This window comes from Prinia subflava, chromosome 14, assembly GCF_021018805.1.
Source record: "Prinia subflava isolate CZ2003 ecotype Zambia chromosome 14, Cam_Psub_1.2, whole genome shotgun sequence".
In the NCBI taxonomy this organism is placed as follows: domain Eukaryota; kingdom Metazoa; phylum Chordata; class Aves; order Passeriformes; family Cisticolidae; genus Prinia; species Prinia subflava.
In genome coordinates this window covers 18,691,826-18,714,300 of record NC_086260.1, presented here as the reverse complement: position 1 = coordinate 18,714,300, position 22,475 = coordinate 18,691,826, and the positions used below count along the sequence as shown (strand labels likewise).

General features: G+C 42.7%; 1 protein-coding gene across 1 annotated transcript; it reads left to right on the top strand.

Annotated features, from left to right (window-relative positions):
- Positions 1-336: 336 nt before the first annotated feature.
- TKT (transketolase) lies at positions 337-22,372 on the top strand. The gene is made up of 14 exons (XM_063411210.1): positions 337-584; positions 5,405-5,522; positions 6,851-6,964; positions 7,592-7,689; positions 9,318-9,509; positions 10,314-10,432; positions 11,335-11,528; positions 12,062-12,226; positions 12,810-12,966; positions 17,349-17,479; positions 18,506-18,589; positions 18,760-18,853; positions 20,396-20,518; positions 22,078-22,372. Exons 1-14 carry the CDS (start codon positions 478-480, stop codon positions 22,263-22,265), a joined length of 1,884 nt encoding a protein of 627 aa, XP_063267280.1. The 5' UTR covers positions 337-477; the 3' UTR covers positions 22,266-22,372.
- Positions 22,373-22,475: the final 103 nt, after the last annotated feature.

The following is a 22,475-nucleotide window of genomic DNA, read 5'->3' as shown; positions in this document are numbered from 1 at the left end:
GAGGGGGGCAGAGCACTGGAACACCTGGCCAGGGCAGGCGTGGAGTCTCCCTCTGTGCAGACATTCTAAACCCACCCGGACCGTTCCTGCGTCAGCTGCTCTGGGTGGCCCTGCCAGGGCAGGGGGCTTGGTCTGGATCTCCAGAGCTCCTTCCAGCCCCAGCACTGCTGTGATTCCCTGAGCGGAGCTGGGCGGGGAGCGCGGGCCCCGGGCCCTCCGCGCCGCGGAAATGGCGCCCGCGGGAGGAGGCGGCGGCGGGGCCCGCGCAGCGCCCGGGGCGGGAGGGAGGGAGGGAGGGAGGGTGGAGGGGGCCGGCCGGGGCTGGCCGCTCCTCTCTCCGCCCCTCGCTCCTCTCTCCGCCCCACCTCGGCCCTGGTGAGCCGCGCCGCCGCAGCGCTCGCACAGCCCATCCTCACACCAGGTCCAGCCGCCGCCGCCAGAGACCCGCAGCCGCCGCGGCCCTCTCGCCTCGCCCTCATGGAGGATTACCACAAGCCCGACCAGCAGACGATGCAGGCGCTGAAGGACACGGCCAACCGGCTCCGCATCAGCTCCATCAAGGCCACGACCGCGGCCGGCTCCGGGTGAGTGAGGGAGGCGGGCGTGCAGCCACCCAGCCCGGCCGCACGCCGGAGCCGCGCTGCCGCATCCCGCGGCTTCATCGGCCTCGCGGTGGGGCTGGGAGGGGCCGCGCCGGGCTCCCCTGCCCGGAGACGCTCCGGTGCCCCGGGGACAGAGCCCCCGGTGCCGCGGTCCGCTCCCCGCCCCTGGAGCGGGGATGCGGCTGGTCCGGCCGTGCCGCCCGCGGGAGCGCAGGGGTGGGGAGCGGGCAGGGCCGGTTCCGCCGAAGCCCCGGCAGCCCCGGCAGCCCCGGCAGCCCCGGCGCCGGTGGATGCGGGGGTGGCACGTGTGGAAATGGCGGCCGGGGGCTCCGCGGGCAGAGCCCGCCGGGCCGGGACGCGTCTGCCGCCGGTGCCGGCGGGTGTTGTGACTGGGAGAAAGGCCGGGAATGCTAAGTTGGTGCAGGATTGGAAACCAAAGAATTTGTGCCCGAGGCGCAAGCGGCTTCTTTTTCATTGCGTGCCCGTCAGTTGGAACTAATTCTGCACAGAATTTCAAGTGAGCCCAAGTGGGATTATCTGTGCAATGCCCGCGGTCTCGAATGGGCAGTTTATTCAGGCCTCTGGACAGGATTTAGTGTGGACTCTGATGTGTGCAGATTCCAGGGTTATCCTTTGATCGTGCTTTACCTATGGAAAAAAAATCTCTGCAAACAATCCGCTTTTAGTCATAAAGCCAATTTTTTCTGCTTGAAAAATATATGAATGCTTGCATATAAAGTGCTGTGCGCTTTTTTTTTTTTTTTTTTTTTTTTTTTTTTTTAATCTATTTCCCGTCTCATTGCAATTTCCTCTTTTGGAGCTCTTTGAAACTGGCTGCAGGGTTTAAAAAAAAATCTGAAGGAATTCTTAGATGCTAAAGTTTCTGTGAAGGAGGGTGATGTGTAAAATATTATAAAGCTTCTTTGAATTGCCTTGCAGTCCCCACCCTGTGCCTGGCATGAGCTGCCGCACATGGCTCTGGAAGCTGAACTTTACTCGTTCCGTTTGCAGACAGCAAATGAAAGCGCTGCTGTGGTTCTTCCTGTGAAATGGGCTGTTGGACACGGGAAACCTCTCAGCAAGTCAGAGCAGCGCTTTTGCACAAAGCTGTGTCTTGTTGGGTCCAGTCTGGAGAGAGAAGTATGGGATACCCAACAATTGCCCTTTTAGTTCTTGGTTTGTTTCAGAGCTGCAGTGTACGGTATTACACTTGTCTGTGTGAAAGTGTAAATTGAAAAATTGTGCTTTGTGGAGCTCGGGCTTCTGTGTTCTGCTTCCAGTAGGTATTTTAAGCAGGCCACAGGGATGTATGGTATCAGTTATCTTATCAACAGATAAAATTATTTCTCTGTTTTGTCTGATGTGCTGTTAAAGTATAAGGATCACACTACAGCCTCTGTTTCCCTTTGGTGGTCCATGAAATTCACCAGTAAAACCATTCTCACCATACTGATGAAGAAACAGCAAAAGTAGTTTTACTCAAGCTTTTTATTCCCTGGCTTATGTGTGCTACAAAACTGAGTACTTCTTGCACAAAGGCATTTCATTAATCCCTCTGGTTTGTTCTGCCACTGGGGTTGTGTAGTCTGAAATTATTACACAACCTGATAACAAGCAGATTATGAAAGATGGGCTCTTGAGAGAAGATGCTGTTGACAAATAATATATTTTCTTAATAAGATTTAATTGCCAAAATGATGGTGTAGTAACGTGCCCAAAAGACATTCAGTCTCTTGTGGAGTTAGGCAAAGCATGTAGGTTTCCAAAGCAGCTGTGCATTATGAATGTGTTTTCCAAAAAATGAGACAGTGTGCTTTGCTTAAATTGATGGTGTGCACTGAGGATGGAAAAAGATGTTTGAATGCAAGTTTAAATAGAAGCTTACAGGTAATGAAAATGTGAATTGTCATGATGGCTTTGACTTTGTTAAGGAAATAGTGTTTGTTAAAGGTGTTTGTAAAAGCTGAAGGAAATACTTGTTATAAAAGCACTTCAGAGAAAACAGGACCTGCCTACTACTTTCAAGGAAGCAATTTCTGTGAACTGTGGCAGGTATTGCAACACAAGTGGTGGTGTGGTAGATACATCACAGCAGTTCTTGCAGTCTTTACTTGTTTTACCTTCTGTTAAAGAAAGCACAGCCTTTGCCTGGACAAGAGCTAAGTCTGTCTGATCCTGAAGTTGCTCAAACACATCACTTTGACTATTTCATCAGCTGGAGTGGAAAAATTCAGTGAACTGGAAAAAAAAATTGTGTTCAAAATTACTTACGTAGGCAAAAATTTTTGATTAGGTTAGTTGTAAAGATTGAACATACTTGCTTTGGGGTGTGGAAGAGCTTTTTATTTTAGATAAGTAGTGCACAGATTTCCATTGAAATGGGTAGAGTCTCTGCTGAGCTGATGATCAATTTCTGCAGTCTTGAAACAGTATCTTGGCTTCCTAGAGCAGGATGGATACATTCTTAAAAGTGGAAGTTGCAAGAGTTTCCTAAGAGGCAGTTAGGTTTCCTAATATGTGGTGAGATCACTTGTTGCAGATTATTTTTCTTCAATTTTGACTCTGTTCCATTTTAGCTTTCCACCACTATCCTTCTAGTTGAAATGTGTGGACACATGTAAATGGAACAAATATGAATTGATGCACAGTAATAAAAAACCTCCACAAAACTAACTTGGAGCAATCATTCTACCCTTGCTTTGTGCAGACCCAGGATTTTGCTTTTCTAGTGTACTTTGGTTTGGTTTCCTACTGAAGAACTGTGTGTCCAAGTTAAGGGGTTTTGGTGGTGTGGTTTTGTTTGGTTTTTTGTTTTGTTTTGTTTTTTGTTATTTCTGGTAGTAGAAAATCATTTCATTAACCTGTAGTTTTAATAAGGTGATTTTTTTTCACAATTTTCAGGTAATTTATTAAATTTTTCTACTTTTTTTTTTTTTTTTTTTTTTTTTTTTTTTTTTTTTTTTTTTTTTTTTTTTTTTTTTTTTCCACAAGCTACCATTTTAGGTGGTTTAAAACTTTTTTAATCAAGACCAGGAGTTCATAGAAGTATGGTTAAGTATAAAGTTAATAAAATTAAAGGAATGAAAGCTTTAAACAAGCATGTAAGGCTTATTGATTAACTCAAATACATAAATATTTACTAATATGTTTGAACCATGGTTTAAAGCTAATTCTCTTGGTTCCCTGTGTGTGAGTACTTACTAAGGGATGGACACTAACAATAATTTGTATTTTGCTAGTGTTGTGCATGTTTTTATTCTCTTATTGCAATTATGTTGGGAATGTTGGGTGGGAAGGTTTATTACTACCAAAAGAAAATCTTCTGATTAAAGTTCTAGTGAAAGTGTTGTCTAATCCTAACATGCATGGTAAATGTACATGTGGGAAATAGAAGTGACAATTTCATAGTCAGTTTGTCCTGTTTTGCAAGTAGGATCAAATACGTTCAGAACATCCTGCTAAAGATGAAAAATAAATGTTGTTAGAAGAGAAAGTGACATGAAACTGCATTTTCAACCTTCTTACTATTCATCATCCACTTTCCTGTACTTCAGTAGCAATGGCTGCTATCAAGAATGATGCTGTTTACATCAGTAAAATGTGAAACATGCTATTTTCCACACTCAGTAAATGGTTTTCAAGAGCCTCCTTACCCCTTTTAAGCTTTATGATAAGTGAAAAGCCAAGGCTGGTACTCCCAAGGGGCCAAGTCATGCCACCCCTTCCAGGCACATAAGAACCACAGTGATCATTATGTAAATTACATTAATGTAGATATGTAAAACTAATTCTGGCCTTTCTATTGCACTTCAAATGAAATATATACCTTGTCATGGAATAACTCCATATTTACTACTTGCATAACCTCTTCACATAATTTTATATTCACTTGTTGGTACTTTATGGCACAGTTGCCTGTGAAATGGGCCTGTGTATTCCTAAGGCAAGTTATAGTTGGAGTATGAATTCATGCTGCTGTTACCCCAGGCAGTTCAATGGGAGAGACTATACCAGATACTTTAAAATGTTTGATAAACCAACTCATACAATATTTCAGACTTATAAAGATGTAAACGTAGAAAATGTTAGTTCCCCTCTTAGCCAAAGATTAAGCAATCTAGTATTTTACAACATGTATCCAGGTGTTTACTGGAGACAATAAATTTCCATATCCAGTTTCAGTAGAAGATGAAAATAAGAATTGCATTATTTAACGTCATCTTTGGAATCAGAATTATTATTCTGTCAGCTCTAATGTGGTAAAATGAAATAGTTCCTAAGTTATACAATTATAAGTGTTCCAGAAGTTCCTGCAGAAGTTAATCTTGCATTACCAATCCCTGCCTGTGCATCAGGGCCTGAACAAGTCCTGATGCCATGCTTTTAATTTCTCCACTCAGCAAGTGGCTCCAGTTCTGTGGAAAGCTATCTCTGTTTCCTCTGCATTGGTGTGAATTTCTGCCACCAGATAATCAGTGGGCCCAGGCTGACAGAGCCTGGGTCTGACTGTCCTGTGCTTCAGCCACCCCTTCAGGTGGTGGTCCTTGGTATGGAGAAGAAGGGAGACCTCTAAAAGATGAGTCCTTGAGCTGTCAGCAGGGTCTAGATTGAACATCCTCTTCAATTATCTTAGAGTACAACTGATTGGCGTTGGGGAACCAGCACAGGGGTGGGTTATCAAACACTTGGAATTTGTGTATTTTGATGCTGAAGAGTTGGGGTCTGATAAAGTGATGTTTTAAAGATGCAGTCCTGAGCAAACAATAACACAAGTGGTAATCTTGGGTCTTTTTGACTTGTAGCCACCCTACATCATGTTGCAGTGCAGCAGAGATTATGTCTGTGCTGTTTTTCCATACCATGAGGTACAAAGTGCAAGACCCCAGAAACGCCAGCAACGACCGGTTTGTTCTTTCAAAGGTAAATAAATAATTACTGGTTTGCTGTCCTGTTGCAGTCTGCTAGCAAAGAGCTGTCTGTCTGTAGATTAAATTGTCTTCTTTGACTTGTGCATACATACACTTACATCTGCACAGCAGTCTGTTGGAAATATTTGAGAGACTGGAATTTGTCTGCTTCAGAAAGAAAGAATCTGGCTGAATTGAGTTGCAGCATAACTTTAAAACAGTTTAAACTGGGTCTTTGTAATGTGTCCTGATAAGTTTTAACTCCACTATGTTAAGTTGTTCCAATGTTAAATAATAAATACTACATTGTGTATATAATCTATCAGGATGCAATAAGGTCTGTTTTATTTTTCTAACAAGGCAGTTGCAGTTGGCTTTTGTGCTCTCTTGTTAAATGCAGCCCTGCTGTTATGCCTGCAGCCATGTCACAGTGGGCACTAATTCCTGCCAGCTTCTCAGGGAGCATTACATGAAACAGGGCAAGCTAGTGAGTAGTTTGTAGTTTGCATTCCTACTGTGCCAGTATGTTATTAAAGTCACTGTTACCTCTGAGGCCACTGTGGGTCAGAAAACACTTAAACCCCAATCTGTGCTGGCTGTTGGTGTTTCTGTCCCCTTTTACATTGTGCCCTTGCAAATCACAGAGATATTGGCCATATGACATGAAGGCAAGTAAGGGGCCTTCAGCAACTGTAGAACATAGCAGACGATGTAAAACATGGCAGATGAAGTGCTCCAGTGATGCACATTCCATCTTGGAGTCAGAATTCCTCGAGCTGTGGCTCGCAGTAGTGCTGTGCAGCCTATGGTCATTGTCCCTGTGCTGGATGTAACTGTTGCCATTTCTGGTGGCCACTCTGAAAGAAGGAATTGAGTGAGAAGCAAGCAGCTGATGCTGAGGTCTGAAGCACTGAGAGTCACCTCCTCATGTTTACTTTAGCTTTCTAATTAATCAGTATTTCTGTCCAGAGTTGCTAAATGGCTTCAAATCTCTACGTGCTATTTTGGCTCTTGATGACTGCTCCACAAAGGTCTGAGTGTACAAAGCTTAAGGCTTTGCCTGTTGTCACTCCTTGCATTCAACCTTGAGTACATTCACACAGAAGGGAGTTCTAGTGAGATAACGCCACTCATCCTGCTGGGTGCTCTAGGCAGGGGCATGGGGAACTTGGAAACAAGCATCAGTGTGGATGTGTGCATTGTAAAACTGGTTAATAACTCTGTGCCTTCCTAATGGGCACAAGAACCTGATTTCAGGGTTTGTCAGCTTTGTAGAATTTTGTCTTGATAGTCAGGAATTGTGGAAGTTGTGTTTTGTTTACAATTTCTGTTTCTCTCTAGGGTCACGCAGCACCAATTTTATATTCTGTTTGGGCAGAGGCTGGCTTTCTACAAGAAGCAGAATTACTGAACTTGAGGAAAATTGATTCTGTCCTAGAAGGACACCCAGTGCCAGTGAGTGCTCATAATCTTTGATACAAAAGTATGTTTTCTGTGAAACAACAAGTTTTTCACAGCAATTTTGGTTGCCAGCTGTACAGTACAGGAAAGATAAAGACTTCTAAGAAGGATGATGGCATTTATGGCCTCACAACTGAATTTGAGAGTTGAATGAGCATGTAATAATGACCTTTATGTAGTTCCCCTACAGCTATGCATGACAGTATTTTCCATTTAATAAATGTTTAGGTAAAGCTCCATCCTGGCTTCACTTGTCCTTTAAGTAGCTTTAAGGTATTTCTGAGTTTACACCCAGTTTGGCCACTTCATTGGTCTTTCCGTTCCCAGCCAGTTGTTTCAATTGATTCTTTTTTACACAAAATCATCAATTTAAACTGTTGCCACCCAAAGTATAGCTGAGAAATTCCATTCCCTCTCAGAGAGCCCAGTTAGTTTGTGACAGTCACCATGAAAGAAACTTGCATTGCAGGGAAATCAGGGGTTCAAGGCAAGATTTAGAGGGACTTGCACTCTGTTATGCTGGGAAGCTGCATTTTGATGTATGTTGAACCATCTTCTAGCACTGGAAATTACTTCCTCTATTTCATAACTATAAAATAATTATTGTCTTTTTATTCTCAGAGACAAGCCTTCACTGATGTGGCTACTGGATCCCTTGGGCAGGGTCTTGGTGCTGCTTGTGGAATGGCCTATACTGGCAAATTCTTTGACAGAGCCAGGTAATTCCATTTTCATACTTTATGATTATAGACATTTAATAGAAAAATTTTGTTAAAATAAATTAGATAGATAGAAAGATAGAATCATTCACATTTATTCCATCCTCCATGCCTAAATCTGATTTCAAATTCAGGTTTTAAATTATAGATAATTACAAAGCTGTTGCTAGTGAAACTACCAGGGGCTTAAAGATTCACAACAATTAGTGTATATGTGTGTTTCTTTTGTAACCTGACAGCATAGCAAGCTGATGTTCCTGAACAGAGAAGACAGGGAGTTGTTGGAGGAGCCTCTAACTTCCAGAGAGTAACTGATAACCATTTTGAGACTGGATATGTCCCTTTAGAAGGAAAATGCAAGCTGGAGATATCTGTTCAAAGTCAGATGACAAATAATGAAGAATGTTGGATAAGGAGCTGTTATGGTCAATAACAGCAAAATTGAATCATAAAATAGGGCTCCAAAATTTTATCAGAAAGGCACTCAACTCCACAGAGACAAAAATGACTGCTCCTGCCGTTTGTTTTTTGCACAAGAAAAGAAGATATCTAAAGGCAAATCTGTATGAGGAGGAAAATAGCCTGATGTGGTTGATATATTTTGTTTGACAGTTCTAGTCCATCTGAGCATAGGCTGCCCAGTTAATGTGTCCTACACTTCACTTGCTTGAAATCATTTCTGTGAAAGATGGCTTGCTGATTTTAATTGTGTTTAGCAGATGCTACGTGTGGAAAAAATCTAACTAGTGCTTACATGACAAAAGGAAAAGGTGGTCTTGCATGCAGCACTGGGGAGCAGCTTAAGTGCAAGGAGTTCACATTTAGCTGAAGGCAGGTGGGAATCAGATCAAAAGTCTGTTATAGCTTCATGTTGAGTTAAAAAAAATCACTGACAGCCATCTTGATTATTCTGGTTTAAAATTATATATTTGAAGGCTAATTTACAATTTTCTTTTTTAATTTTAGTGGATAATAAACACTTGCAAAGTTTTATCATCCAGAAGAAGAGTGGTAATAAAAGACAAATGCCGTGGTTGAATTTGGTAGAGATAAGGCAGTACTGCTGCTGAGCTTTACCTAAATAAAAGGCTTCAGTGGTGGGAGAAACAGCCTACAAAGTCATATCATGTTGGTTATCTTTTTCCTGAACTCTGAATTTGTTATGCAGCATGCTTTAATCCATAGCTGAGCTCATCCACAATTTAGAGTTTCCTGGAATTAATTCCTGTTGGTTGTCCTTCCAGATGGTATATGGGAGGAAGGAGGAAGCAGAGGTAACTGTCCCTGTATTGTTCAGGATCTTGCTGAGTCACAGTGACAGTGTTCAATGGGCCTGTTCAGTCAAGCCTCGCAGTGAGAGGCTTAAGACTTGATTTTTTTGAGACAAAGGTTTGGAAAGGAGTGCAGTATTTCTCATCTTATTTTTCTAATGTGTAACAGCTCAGAACCATTTTAATTTGATTTGTCTAAGGTTATGTAACTTTAGCTGAGGTGAATGCATTGAACAATGGGAATTGAGTTTGGGATAGAAAAATGAAGTGAATTCTTACTATGAGTTACTGGATGAGTTTGATTTAATAATGCTTACACATCAAACCTGATTTATTTTCATTTTTAATTTCTTCTAGCTATCGAGTGTACTGTCTGCTTGGAGATGGAGAGTTATCTGAAGGCTCTGTTTGGGAGGCAATGGCCTTTGCTGGCTTTTACAAGCTTGATAATCTTGTTGCTATATTTGATATTAATCGTCTTGGACAAAGTGACCCTGCTCCTCTGCAGCATCACGTTGAAATCTACCAGAAACGCTGCGAGGCCTTTGGGTATGTGAGTGGGAGAAGTTCAGGACAATCTCTCATTTGAAAATGTATGTTTTATTTGCTTCTCAGAATTGTTCGAATGAGCTTTCAGCTCCAAAGGATTCCATCAGCAAGGAAGATGATCTTTCATAATGCCTGGTATTGGTCAACTATGGCTGCAGCAGGAATATTATAAATGGCAAAATTTGTTGGTTTTGAAGAAAAATAAGATCTGCTTCACAGATAAATCTGTTAGGGGTCTTAAAACTGTTTTTAGCACATTAAATTCAGATTTTATAACTGTGACCACGTGTCCTATCAGAGCAAGTAGATCAGAAAAAAACAGCATTTAAAGTAAGAGAATTCTTTGTGTCTTGGCTTTCATTTAGTTTCGTATTTCTATGCAGATGCAAAGTCCATGCTAAAAAATTGTCAGATACAATAGAAACCAAATTATGCCAGTCTTTTCGGTTTTTAATCAACGTCTATTGTCAGTTTTCATCTTATTTCTAGATGTTTGATTTGCTCTTGTGATTAAAAAGAGCCATTATATCTGAAGAAATGTAGCATAACTTAGTTATCTGTGGGCTGAGAATTTTGCTTGTAGCTGTTGATCCCCCTGTGACTCATTTTGCATTATTAAAAAAGTGACTGTGTTATTTTTTATGGTATCAAATAAATGCTAGTTTGTGTTTCTGCCATACTTTGGGTTTCTTAAAAAGACACTGCTCTGAAATAAAGTTAGTATTTGTTATTGTTATTGCTGACTACCAGAGAGTGTCACATGCTAAAACCCTTTAGAAACAGTTGATCTGTTTTTGTTCTTAGCTGGCATGCCATCATCGTGGATGGACACAGTGTGGAGGAGCTTTGCAAAGCCTTTGGCCAGGCCAAACATCAGCCAACAGCCATCATTGCAAAGACTTTTAAAGGCAAAGGCATATCAGGTAATAAAACAATTACTGCTTTGCATACACACGTAGCTATGACATGTACCCAGTGCTGCAGTAAAGGAACCTGCACATCTGAGCACCAGCGTGCAGGAAGTCCTTCACCCTCTGTGCCTCTCAGCAGCATTACTGCTGAAAGAAGTGGTTTGGTCTTAGCAAGTGAGGCCTGTGCCAGCTGTGGAGAGTTCTGTCTGTGGGATGGAGCAACGCACACTCGGTGTGTCAAGGGTTGCCACGATCCCCTTTGGCCACAGCTTCTAGCAGCACTCTGTGAGCTTGCCTTCCTGACCAGATAAATATTAATAACAGCAGTGAATATCTTCATTCCTTTTCCTTGAGTAAGCAAGCAAAGTTCATTATTTGCAGTGACTGAGGGAAAAGCAGGGTATCAGCCACAGAGGTGATTTGGCTACTAGTGCCAGGTACACAGATAAGAGCCATCAGAAGCTAATAAAATAAAGCTGTAAAACATCAGATCTTGTTTGATTTGGACACCTTGGTTAACTGTTGTTTCAAACGTAACTGAATTTGTTTAAATAGAACTAACTGTTGCAATTTCCTGGGAAAGGTTCACATTGATTTACTGGTTGCTTCCTGCCACACTTACGTCTGTTAGGTGCAAATTTACAAATAATTTCATTAGAAGATGCTGGGATTTTGTCACAAGTTTGGAATATATGTAATTTGGTTATGTAAAATTTCTCCTATTTGTTTAAATATGTCTTTCTTAATGAAGGTGAATACTACTGTAATTGTTCAAGGAATTTCTTCCTTGGAAGACAATACTGCGCTGTCATATTCCACTGCACTTCTAACTGGGTAAAATCTGCAACTAAAAGCCTAAATCGTTTTTATACAAAAACTATTTTCTTACTTGTAATGTGATTTTAAATACACAGGTGTTGAAGATAAGGAAAGCTGGCATGGAAAGCCCCTTCCAAAAAATATGGCTGAACAGGTCATTCAGGAAATAGATGACAGAATCCAAAACAAGAAAAAGCTTTCTCCAGCCCTTCCAGAAGAAGATGCACCTATAGTAAATATTAGAAACATTAAGATGCCATCTCCACCAACTTACAAAGTGGGAGAAAAGGTATTCCCTTCTTTTTCACTGATGGTCAGATATTTCAAAGTGTGAGACTGTTTAACTGGATGGCAGGAGGTTTTGTGTTATCCCTTGCCACAATTGCAACTATCCACATCTTCTCAGTAAACAGTCACCTACTTCTGTGGAGTGACACAGAGAATCAACTTGCTGGGTATTGAAAGGGGATATAAATATATTAAAATATGGAGATTCAAATCACTCTTCTTTATTTCATGAGCATTATCAATTTTCTGAGCTACTTTATCTGCTTTTGAAATTGAAGAATCTCCTCGAGGTTCAGTGAATTTCCATGATTGGGAAGCAAGGTTTCAAACATTTCCTAGCAGGGTTGGTGGGGAGTTGCCAATTTCAGCACTGAAGTATTTTCTAATGCTTCCTTGTGGGTTTGTTTGCTCTTCTGTGTGTCACCATTCTCATATGTACTTTTGCTACTACTATCGTTTGAGAACAATAAAATAGGAATAAAAAAAAGCCTATAGGAAGCAGCAAGTTACAGCAGTGCTGATTTCCTTTTGCAGTGGGCCACCCGCAAGGCTTACGGGGTTGCGCTTGCAAAACTGGGCCACGCCAACGACCGCGTGATTGCCCTGGATGGCGACACCAAGAACTCCACCTTCTCAGAGCTCTTCAAGAAGGAACACCCCAGTCGCTACATCGAGTGCTACATCGCTGAGCAGAACATGGTAACTGCTCCCCTGGCTTTACTGGGAGACCACTATGGCCATTCAGTGTGAGGCCCCTTACAGTGGGGGTCTAATACCTGCTTTTCAAATAGATGTGAGGTAATTGTAGCAAAAACCAATTTAGGAACCTTGTTCTAATTTCCATTTTGCTAAAGAAGGGCCCTTTTAGTAAATACCAGTCCAAATAATACAGGTAAATCCATTCCCTCTTACTAATGATGATTTTTGTCTGCTGGAGATAGCAAGACCGTGTCCATTGGACTGAGAATGTAAGCCTTTGATCCAGGAGAAGAAAGAGAAGGATAAGTCTTAAAAATCTTTGAATGGCTGCTTTAAGCAGATAAAGAAAAGAAGCTGCCAGTAAGAGTCAACAATAACAGCTGTCAGTTGAAGCATGGAGCAGAGGAGATGCAGGAGAATAGATACTGGGAGGGTGAGTTGCCTCCTTCCTTTCTGGAAAAGCCAGCAAGTAGAAGCAGGAGCTTCTTGCTAAATTTTTAGGGCAAGAAGTCCCACAGATGATGTCCTGGAAACCACTGACAAGTGAGGAATTCACCGTCCTTGTCCAACGTCCCTCTTTCAGGTGAGCATTGCCGTTGGCTGTGCCACTCGTGACAGGACCGTCGCTTTTGCCAGCACCTTCGCCACCTTCTTCTCGCGGGCGTTCGACCAGATCCGCATGGCGGCCATCTCCGACAGCAACATCAACCTCTGCGGCTCCCACTGCGGGGTCTCCATCGGTAAGGCACCCACGGCCCCCGGCTGCAGCCCCGGCTGCCCGGGGAACAGGGCCTGGCAGGCAGGGGCATCCTGCTCTGTGGGGCCAAGCTGTGCTGCAGCAGGGGTAGGAGGAAGTCAGTATTTGCAAATCCACTTTTGTTGTGTTTAGAAAGAATGAGAAAAATTTCAAACTCTCATCAGCTTGTTTTTCCTCTTTGGCCTGAAAATAGGACTTTTCTCTACAAGCTTTTCTACTGTACAAGTCAAGATTGATATAAAGGGATTGGACTGAAACTGAGGAGTTGAGGTTCCATTTCATCTTTGCAGTTGACATCTTCTGAGGAAAGAGTAGTCATGTGCTTATTGTACCTTTGTTTCCCAGTCCCTTAAATGAGAAACTAATAATACTGTTCTTGCACAGAGGCTCTTGTCCGTCAATCTCAAAAACAGTTTAGAGATCACACATTTAAAATAATTACTTCAACTTATTCCAGTATTTTTTATGACTGATACTGTTAATGTGGTGATTAAAAAATCCAAAGTCTCCTACATCCTGATGAAACAGGAACTGTGAAGCTGTTTCATAAGTCAGAAAAGTGAATCATAGAAGGTTTTGGGTTGGAAGGCATCTTAAAGGTCATCTCCTTCCAACACGTCCCACTAGACCAGGTTGCTCAAAGTCAGGCAGGACTTACCCTTGGCTGTCTTGAATCGTGTCCCTTTCCCCATGTGCCTTAGTGCAGCTTCTAGGAGGACCTGTTCAGGATCTGCCCAGGCACAGAGTGGTAGTTGGTAGTTCCCAGGATTTTAAAACCCTGGGGACTCCACCTGGTACTGCTGTGACTTTTCATGGGGAGTGTCTTGGCAGACACATCAGCCAGTTCCCTCGGGATTCTGGGATGATCTGGTCAGCTCCCATGGACTCCTGTATGTTGGGGCTCCTCAGGAGGTTGCAAGCCTGATCTGTTGTGGTTTAATCCCAGCTGGACGCCAAGTACCACCCAGCCACTCACACATTCCCTGTCCCTGGGAATTGGCATTGGGAGGAGAATCAGAAAAAAACTTGTAAGCAAAGGACAGTTCAATAAATGAAACTAAGTAAAACATACTACTAATTGTAATTATAAAAATAAATTCTGAGAAACAAGCACAACACAATTTCTCAACACCCCCTGACCAATGCCCAGCCTGTCCCTGAGCTGTGGCCAGCCCCTTTCAGCCAACTCCCCCCCAGTTTATATGCCAAGCGTGGCATTCTGTGGTATGGAATGTCCTTGTGGCCAGCTTGGGTCAGCTGTCTGGGCCAGGATCCTTCCCAGCTTTTTGTCCATCTCCTCACTGGCAGAGCATGAGGGCATTGAAAAGTCCTTGATTTAGGATAACACCACACAGCAACAACCAAAACATTGGTATGTTATCAACAGCATTCTCATCCTAAATCAAAAACACACCACTGTATCAGCTAAGAAAAAAATGAACTGTCCCAGCCAAACCAAGGATATCTTAGAGCAAAAGGAGCTTTGCTTGCCCAGGCCCTGTCCTGCAGTCCATGCACCTGAGAGGTGAAAACAGTGTGCCAGTGGAGACCAAGGCAGCACAGCCAGCACATCTCAGACCAACTGGCTAAGGGCCCTCACTGGCAGAGCCTTCTCTGGTCTTGGCTCCCCAGAACTGTTCGGAACACTTCACAGCATAGTGGGGTTGGCTTTGGTTTGAAGGAGCCAGAGAATTTTATTTTTTATCTGAAATGCATAGACATGGCCCATGGAAACAGGAACAGACTTGCATACCAAGAAGAAAAATGCAAGTAGACATTCATGCTTGAAAAGCTTGTAGGTATTTTTAGGGAAAATGAAAGAGAGGGAGAGCTGACAGGGATAGTAAATTAAGGCTCTCTGCATACATCAGTTTTTGAGTTGATTTAATAGTTTTGGCTGGCAGTATGGTTTGGAGGAGAGTTGGATTTTTTTTTTTTCATTTAAAACAAAATAGATAATTTGATCTGTAATATTAGTAAAGATTTAAAGATACTTCATAAACACATGTAGTCTCATCCCAAACCTCAACCTTAACTTGTAGCAGTATAGTTTCTGGAGTAGAGGCTATAGTGTGTATCAGATTATGGCTTTTGTATGTAATTAAGGGAGGGATTCTATTAAAAGCCTCTTATTAAAATCAGTCCTTCCACCTTCAGACTTTTAGGAAGCAGGGTGTTGGTGTAAAAGCCAATTAGGTTTGGTCTTTGCTGATTTAAGAAGATAAAACTCCTTTGGATTACCCAAATTGTCTCCTAGAACTACACTTCCAAGTTTCAATTTTCAGCACATGAAATGTTCTGCTGGGAGCTGTGGCTGTGCAGACTTGGATTTATAAAGTTGTTTGAGGTACAAATCCCATTCAAGCCTCAACTTGATTTTCAAAAAAGAATTTCAACCCAAAGTTTTGCAACTTATATAAAGAGTTATTTAAAGCTATATAAAGAGTTACATTATGTTAATGTAAGTTGTACAACTTATATAAAGAGTTGTAAAGAAAGTTATTCAGAGAAATCCTTTAGCAGTTAAAAAATTCAATTTTAAATGAAAGGGTATGAATGAAGTGTACTTCCTATCAGAATTTTGGGCCTGCATGGAACTACAAATCTGCATGAAATTCAGAATCCAATCTGGATCTGTGGTGAAAATTGAAGTTTTATGTATGCAGTTCTAGGTAGACCTGGACTTCTGCTGCACTGAAATTTGAACCTATTAAATTCATGAGAAATAGCTATCACAATGACCTTCTGAACTTGTACGAAGTTCACTCCTAGACCAATAGTTACTGATGGACCGAAACATTAAATAAGTTTTAAGGTCATAAGAGAATAATGGAAAAATCTGTATTTTTCAAACTGAACATATAGGAATAGAAATCATAGTGCACATGTGTCAAAAATAGAAATATCAATTATTTAGACTGGTTTATATCCTGGACATTTGCTACTGTTCATATTAAGTACTTATTTCTTTTATTAAGCTATAAATGTAGGTTTTGCAGATATAATTGAGAATTATACTTTCATTTGATCTGTGGTATTCCAAAACCATATAAATTGGGATTTTCATAAAGACTTGGGGCCAGACTAAACTTGGTGCTAGTCTGCAAGTTACTTTGAATTGAATTGAGGAGCTTTGAATGTTGGTGGTACTGGCAACACCACAGCAAAAGCAAGACAAGCATGAGTAACTCTCTACCTTGGATAAGATTCAGATTCAGGATATTAAAATTATCACCTGATAATTTTATTCCTTATAATTTCATTTTTCTGCTATGTCTTCATTGTGTTGGGTGCATTTTAGGAAAGGAAAATGCCCACTGGATCACTCTTGTTCAGAGTACCCACATTTAGAAATTATGATGTTGAGAGGGTTTTATCATGTCATGATTGAAAGCAGAGACATTTCCTCTTCCTGGTCTGTGCTTACTTTATTAGTAATGTGCAGTGCAGAGTTCAATGATTGATCTCTTTAACGTGTTTAGAGTTCTTCAGAATTTTGTGCTGCTCTTAGGAAAATATTCTCCTCCTTCCTCGTGAACTCGTCCTTCTTGAATAACAGGTAGCGGGTGCATGTGGGAAGGCTCTTTGCCCTGCTGCTGCAGGCTGTGACATGAGTTGATTCAGAGCCCTGTGCATGGCTGGGTTGGAGCAGTGCCATTCCCAAAGCTCCGTTACATAAGGTCACTGGGGGTGGGGGGTGTTGTGGTGGTTGTTTCTTTAACCATGGAAAACCATGGCACCCAGCACGTGTCCTGGCTAACAATCCTGTTCCGTGGATCTGCCATGAGGCGCTTGAGTTGTTAAATTAACAACACAGATGCCCTAATGCTCCTTTGCACAGTATCAAAAAATACATACATACCCTTCATTTAATCTTGAAATCAGCCTAAGAATTTGAGAGTAGTTGCACTGATTGCACTCTCCATTTCTGATGGGGCACATTCAATTCTCCTTTCACATTTCCAGCAGTTTAAATCTGGAGGAACACTTATTGCAAGTGTAAATTTTGCCTCAGCACATGTAAATCTGAAGATGTTCAGACGCTTTTTCTGTATATGTACCCTTCCTATTTGGTTGTATTCCTTTTGTGTTGTTTTATTGTTATACTTTATTTCCTATTTTTTCTTTTTAATCCCAGTTCTCTTTCTTTTTAGTCTCTTTCTATCCTTATTTACTGTTTAGATGGTTCCAAGTTTAAGGAGAAGATGATTCTTTTCTCAAGCAGGTAGACTTGCATGTCGTGTGTGTGCCTGATTTTATCCTTTTCTCCTTTTTTGCCTGGTTTACGTTGAACGTCACTTCTATATTGAGTGATTGTCAAAAATGAGCACTTGCTCTTCTGTAACCCTGCTGTCATCCTTTCAGGTGAGGATGGGCCATCTCAGATGGGACTGGAGGATCTGTGCATGTTCCGGGCTATTCCCAACTCCACTGTGTTTTACCCCAGTGATGCTGTAGCCACTGAAAAAGCAGTGGAAATAGCTGCCAACACCAAGGTTTGCATCACAGTATTTCTGAGCCGGAGAATAATTCTGTCTTTTGTGCTACTCTTGTTGCTTCTGGCATGTTTCTTGCATGTTTCTCCCCACCTAAATTCTTCCCGAGGCTCCAGTGGGACAGTGGGATGTTTCTTATCAAGGAAAGGTTGCAGATATTCTATCCAGGCTAGTGCAGAATGAACAGTCTGGAATGCTGTGGGCCAGATTTGGGGAGCTCTAGATGATTATGCAGGTGCAGTTAGAATCTATATTGAATTAAACTGTAATTCCCTTAGGTGTTTAGTAAACCCAAAAGTGCTCTCTTAGTTCCTTATCTCTGGGGCCAAACTTGAAGCTGGATATGGAAAGACAGATTTCTGTATTGAGGATTTTGATCATCTCCTTGATCAGTATTTTCCTTGCCTGCCATAAAAGTTTTTCTTGAGAAAGGAGCAAATTATCTGAAAAAATTCAATCTTGCTACTACAGGTTTTCAGTGAAAGAGTGGAAATTCGGGGTGTAACAAATGTGATGAGTGGTTTGTGGAAAAAAAGATGGAAGATGGGGAAAGGAGTGGGAAGAAGAGATTAAAGTACAAGTTTGCTGCTTCTTCTGGAAGGGCATCTGAACTTTGATAGAAAGCCTTTTTCCTTGCTTTCAGCCCAGCATTCTTCTCTAATTTAAAATTGACAAAGTTGCACATGTATGGTAAGGTTCTAAGTATCTAATTAACTCAAGTAGGATTCTCCATTTCCATGAGAGAACAAAAGAGAAATAAGTATCTTGGAATCAGAAAGGAAATTGTAAGTTATCAGTGTGCTTTAAGAGGAGGTGAAGTGTTGTGTACTGCTGGAAGCTGCCACAAAGGACTAATGGGAACTGGTGGGGCAGAGTTTACTTATAAGAACCAGAGGCAACATAGGAGGGTGAACATCAGACAAATAGAAAAACTTCTTTTGCTGTATTTTTTTCACAGGATTTATCAACTAGAATATCAACACTTTTCTGTTTTCCTAACTTTTAACATGTTTACCTTGGAAACAGGGCATTTGCTTCATCAGAACCAGTCGTCCTGAAAACCCTGTCATTTACAACAACAATGAAGACTTCCATATTGGACAGGCAAAGGTAAATACTGCACAGATAAATAGAATAAAAAATATGCAGTGTTCCTTTTATGAAAGCCCTTTTCCCTCTAAAGTATTGCAAAGATTTCATCTTTTAATTAAAATCTCTAGAAATGTAAAAAAAACCCAGTAAGATAAGTGTTAAAAACACATGGACATGTTTTCTTGCAGGTGGTTTTGAAGAGTAAGGATGACCAAGTGACTGTGATTGGAGCAGGAGTTACTCTGCATGAAGCACTGGCTGCAGCAGAGCAGCTGAGAAAAGGTGTGGCTTTCTTTCCTTTTTGTCATGAAACAGAAAAAAAATCAATACCAGTCATCATAACTGCTCACCCTTTCTACTGGTAAACACTAATTACATTGTACAGACAGCTAGTCAGGCACCTGTTAGCTGGTACAGTACAACACAGCATGCAGCTGCCTGCCTTCCCGAGTGGAGGAGGTTTTAGTTGGCTTAGCAGCATTAGTACCATGAAAATTGACAACAGATCACATCGAGATCTCCTCAGAATTGCTGATCTGTGATAGTGCCCTGTGGGCAAAGGCTTGAGGACAATGTGTAGGAAGCAGGAGTGGCACTGGTCTGGCTGGGCCAGGTACAATTGGCTGCAAACAGGCTGGGGCCAGCTCCCAAACCACAGCTTGGCCCCTGTGTGTGCCCTGGGCACCTGTCCTGGGTGGGGCTCACTGCTGACCTGGGCTCCTTTGAATGCAGCAGCTCTGAACGAGCGTGGGAGGGGCACAAATCCGTAGTCTAAAGTCACTGACATCTCACAGCAATGGTAATCCTTCAATGAAATAAGAGAAAGAAACCATCAAAAACCCATCTGTGAGTCAGGGGCCTCTGCCCAGGAAGAGATTACAAATAGCAGGAGATAATACAGTAATGCTGCCCGTGGCTTATGGGGAGCTTTGTGTGCAGCATCTGGGTGGACTGATACTTTGTCATGACCTTGAGTCACCAGCCTTAGGATATTTTGAAAGTCATATTTTCAGAACCATTGTTCTTTTTCTACATTTACCGTGCTTTACAATGCTCTGCTGATCTCGAAGTCTGAGTAATCATCTCTGGAGAGAAAATCCCATAGTGCAGAGGCAGGTCTAATACCCAAAATGTATTGGCCACTAAAGAGCCTTCAGTCACAAAACTGACAATAGGGCCTCTTCATGCGTAGGAGTCGGCCCAGTGTTCAGCCAGCCAGCATTAGAGACAACCTCACATAATTGCTATTCTTTATAAACAATTACCATTTGTGTGCAGCTTTAATGAGCCATCTGGGCCTGCCTTATGAGGGCAGGGCAGATCTGGGTTTGGTGCCAACCAACTTTAAGGGTGCCCTGGTAGGGCTGGGCAACTCAGACAGGCCCAACTGAGAGGTGGCAGCCTGCAGTGAAGAAAAAATTCAGAATGCCTACACACCAAAGAATCAGGTGAAAATTGTACTTGGCTTGACAATAAAGGTAAAGTAAAGGCTGGGGAAAAAAATTACAATTGACAGTTTGAGTAAGGTGGATTTTCTGGTGACTGGATTTTCTGTTACTTGAAGAAAGCCAGTTAGATGACTGTTTTGTTGATCGGTGCTCCTGGTAACCTCGAGTCACTCATCCAAGTCTCCCCCATCGTGTCTGTAAATAAATGGATATCACTATTCCACAAGTTAGGGTTGGCTGGGTTCTGTGGTAGATGAGCCATAGGTACAGGGAGTTCATGTGGGCAGTTCTCATAATGGTCTAGGAGATCACAGCCATTGCCTGTACCACTGGCATTGTCTTGCATGTTGCAAATCATTTTCATTTATTTATGCAGAAAAAATCTACATCCGTGTGATTGATCCCTTCACCATAAAGCCCCTGGATAAGAAGACAATACTTGAAAGTGCAAGAGCAACCAAGGGCAGAATCATCACTGTTGAGGACCACTACCATGAAGGTGAGCAGGGTCTGGGAGGTCACAGCCCTCAGAGGCTGGAAGCTCTCAGCTTCTGATCTGACAGAGGAGTATGGGACCTGATGCTGTCATCCCATTAGAGCAAAAGAGACATTTCAGGGGGTTTTGGTGCTGTTAGGATTATAAAGTGACACCGAGGGTTGAAAGGTTCCAAACACATAAGGGGTAATCAGCGCTGCCTTTCTGATTAACTTGGCCTTGTGTGCCCTTTGTGTGCTTGGTCTGAGTGAAGACTGGATTCGTTTGTGCCCAGTGAAATTGTAAATTCCTGCTGTGCTGCAGGGGTTCTGCTCAGAGTGTTCTCTGAAAGGCTGTAAAGCAGCTGCTCTGCAGGTGTGAAATTGCAAGAGACCATTGCTGTCCAGGGTTAAGTATTCCATGTGTTCAAAAGCTTGGCTCCAGGTTGCGTGAAATCAGATGGTTTGGGCAGTTTCCACAGTTACTCTGGGATACATCCCTCCCTTTTTTGTCTCCATCATCATAGATATCTACTAGTAGAAATTAGTAGCTACAGTTATGAGAATATTATCCTAATTTAAGATGAGCATCACACTTGCCAGGTACCTGAAGTGAGCTGGTTCTTCTGTAAATGCTGGATATACCATGCTTTTGTCCCAGACTATGGATGGTGATAGATCATTGAACCTCATCATTTTCTAGCTTAGTGTTCAGCTCTGGACAAGTGTTTCACTGCAGGTTTGCAAGATGGCAGAGTCTGAGGTGTGAGGAGCTGAACAGGGACTTTGTGGTGCAGGCAGGGCAGGTGTCTGTGCATCAGAACCTTAGTGCATTGCAGGCCCCACCACACTGATCTCACCAGCTGCATCCACAGAGCTGCCTCTGCTTGCAGGCTCAGTTTGGTTAAATCCCACCATGCCTGGAGCTCTGGATCCCTGTGATCCTGGATACACTCTGGCTGAAAGGTAGCATTAAGATGCCTCTTCTACCAGGTTTCACAGCACGTGCTTTTGACACAAGTGTGTTTTCTTCTTCCCTAATACTTCTGCTTCCAGTGTCTCTCCTGCCTTCATGCAGTTCCCACGGCATCCTTTGTCCCTGTGAGTGATAGTGAGTCAGAGCTGAGCTCTGAGCAGAGGTTGTGAATACATTACATAACCCAGAGAGGTGCCCAGCAGCACGTACAGGCACTGTGAAAAGATGGAGCTCTGAGGTGCTGATGACATTGGTTGGAATTTCAGCACCTTAAGTACACTTGTAAACGCTCTTCAGTCAAAGTGTATTTTTAAACCTGGTTCCTGGTGGCTGATGCTGAGGTGGTGAGAGCTTGCTGACAGTCCTGTGCCCTTGAGAGGCAGCTGTGTCCTGCTGCTGATGGCTGAGTTCTTCGGAAATGGCAGCCTGCTTGTCCTCGGGATGCCTTTGGTGCAGGACAGGGTTTTCATTTCACATTTGCCCACTCAGACACGTGTGACTGGTGTTTTCCTGTGGCTGGGAATGGAGGCTGGGAGTTGCAGGCCCCTTTGCTCACACACACACAGAGGGTGCTCCTGCTCAGTGCCGTGCCTGCCCTCTCTCCGCAGGTGGCATCGGCGAGGCCGTGTGCGCCGCTGTGGTGGGCGAGCCCAGTGTCACCGTCACTCGCCTGGCCGTGTCCCATGTGCCCCGCAGCGGGAAGCCAGCGGAGCTGCTGAGGATGTTTGGCATTGACAAAGATGCCATCATGCAGGCGGTGAGGGCAGCTGTGTCCAAGTCCAGGAATGCCGAGTAGCTCGGAGCGTCTCATGCTGTGTAATGGAAGAGCTGCGTCCGGAGAGGTTAAGGCAGGCAAAGGTGCTTTATGTAGAGAGTTCTAATAAAAATACCAGCTTAAAAAAACCTTTGGGGGTTTAATCTCTTCTTTTCTCTGTGGGGTTTGGTGTTGTGGGGCAATGTTTACCTCCATTGCATAAACCTGCATGTTTAGAGTCCCTCCTGTCTG

What these genes read in the sequence shown, in the direction of transcription:
- TKT (XM_063411210.1), top strand. Translation starts at nt 478, where the DNA reads ATGGAGGATTACCACAAGCCCGACCAGCAGACGATGCAGGCGCTGAAG. An exon ending in TAAAGGCAAAGGCATATCAG is followed by an intron (nt 10,433 to 11,334) that starts GTAATAAAACAA and finishes TTAAATACACAG; the next exon opens with GTGTTGAAGATAAGGAAAGC. An exon ending in ACATCGCTGAGCAGAACATG is followed by an intron (nt 12,227 to 12,809) that starts GTAACTGCTCCC and finishes TCCCTCTTTCAG; the next exon opens with GTGAGCATTGCCGTTGGCTG.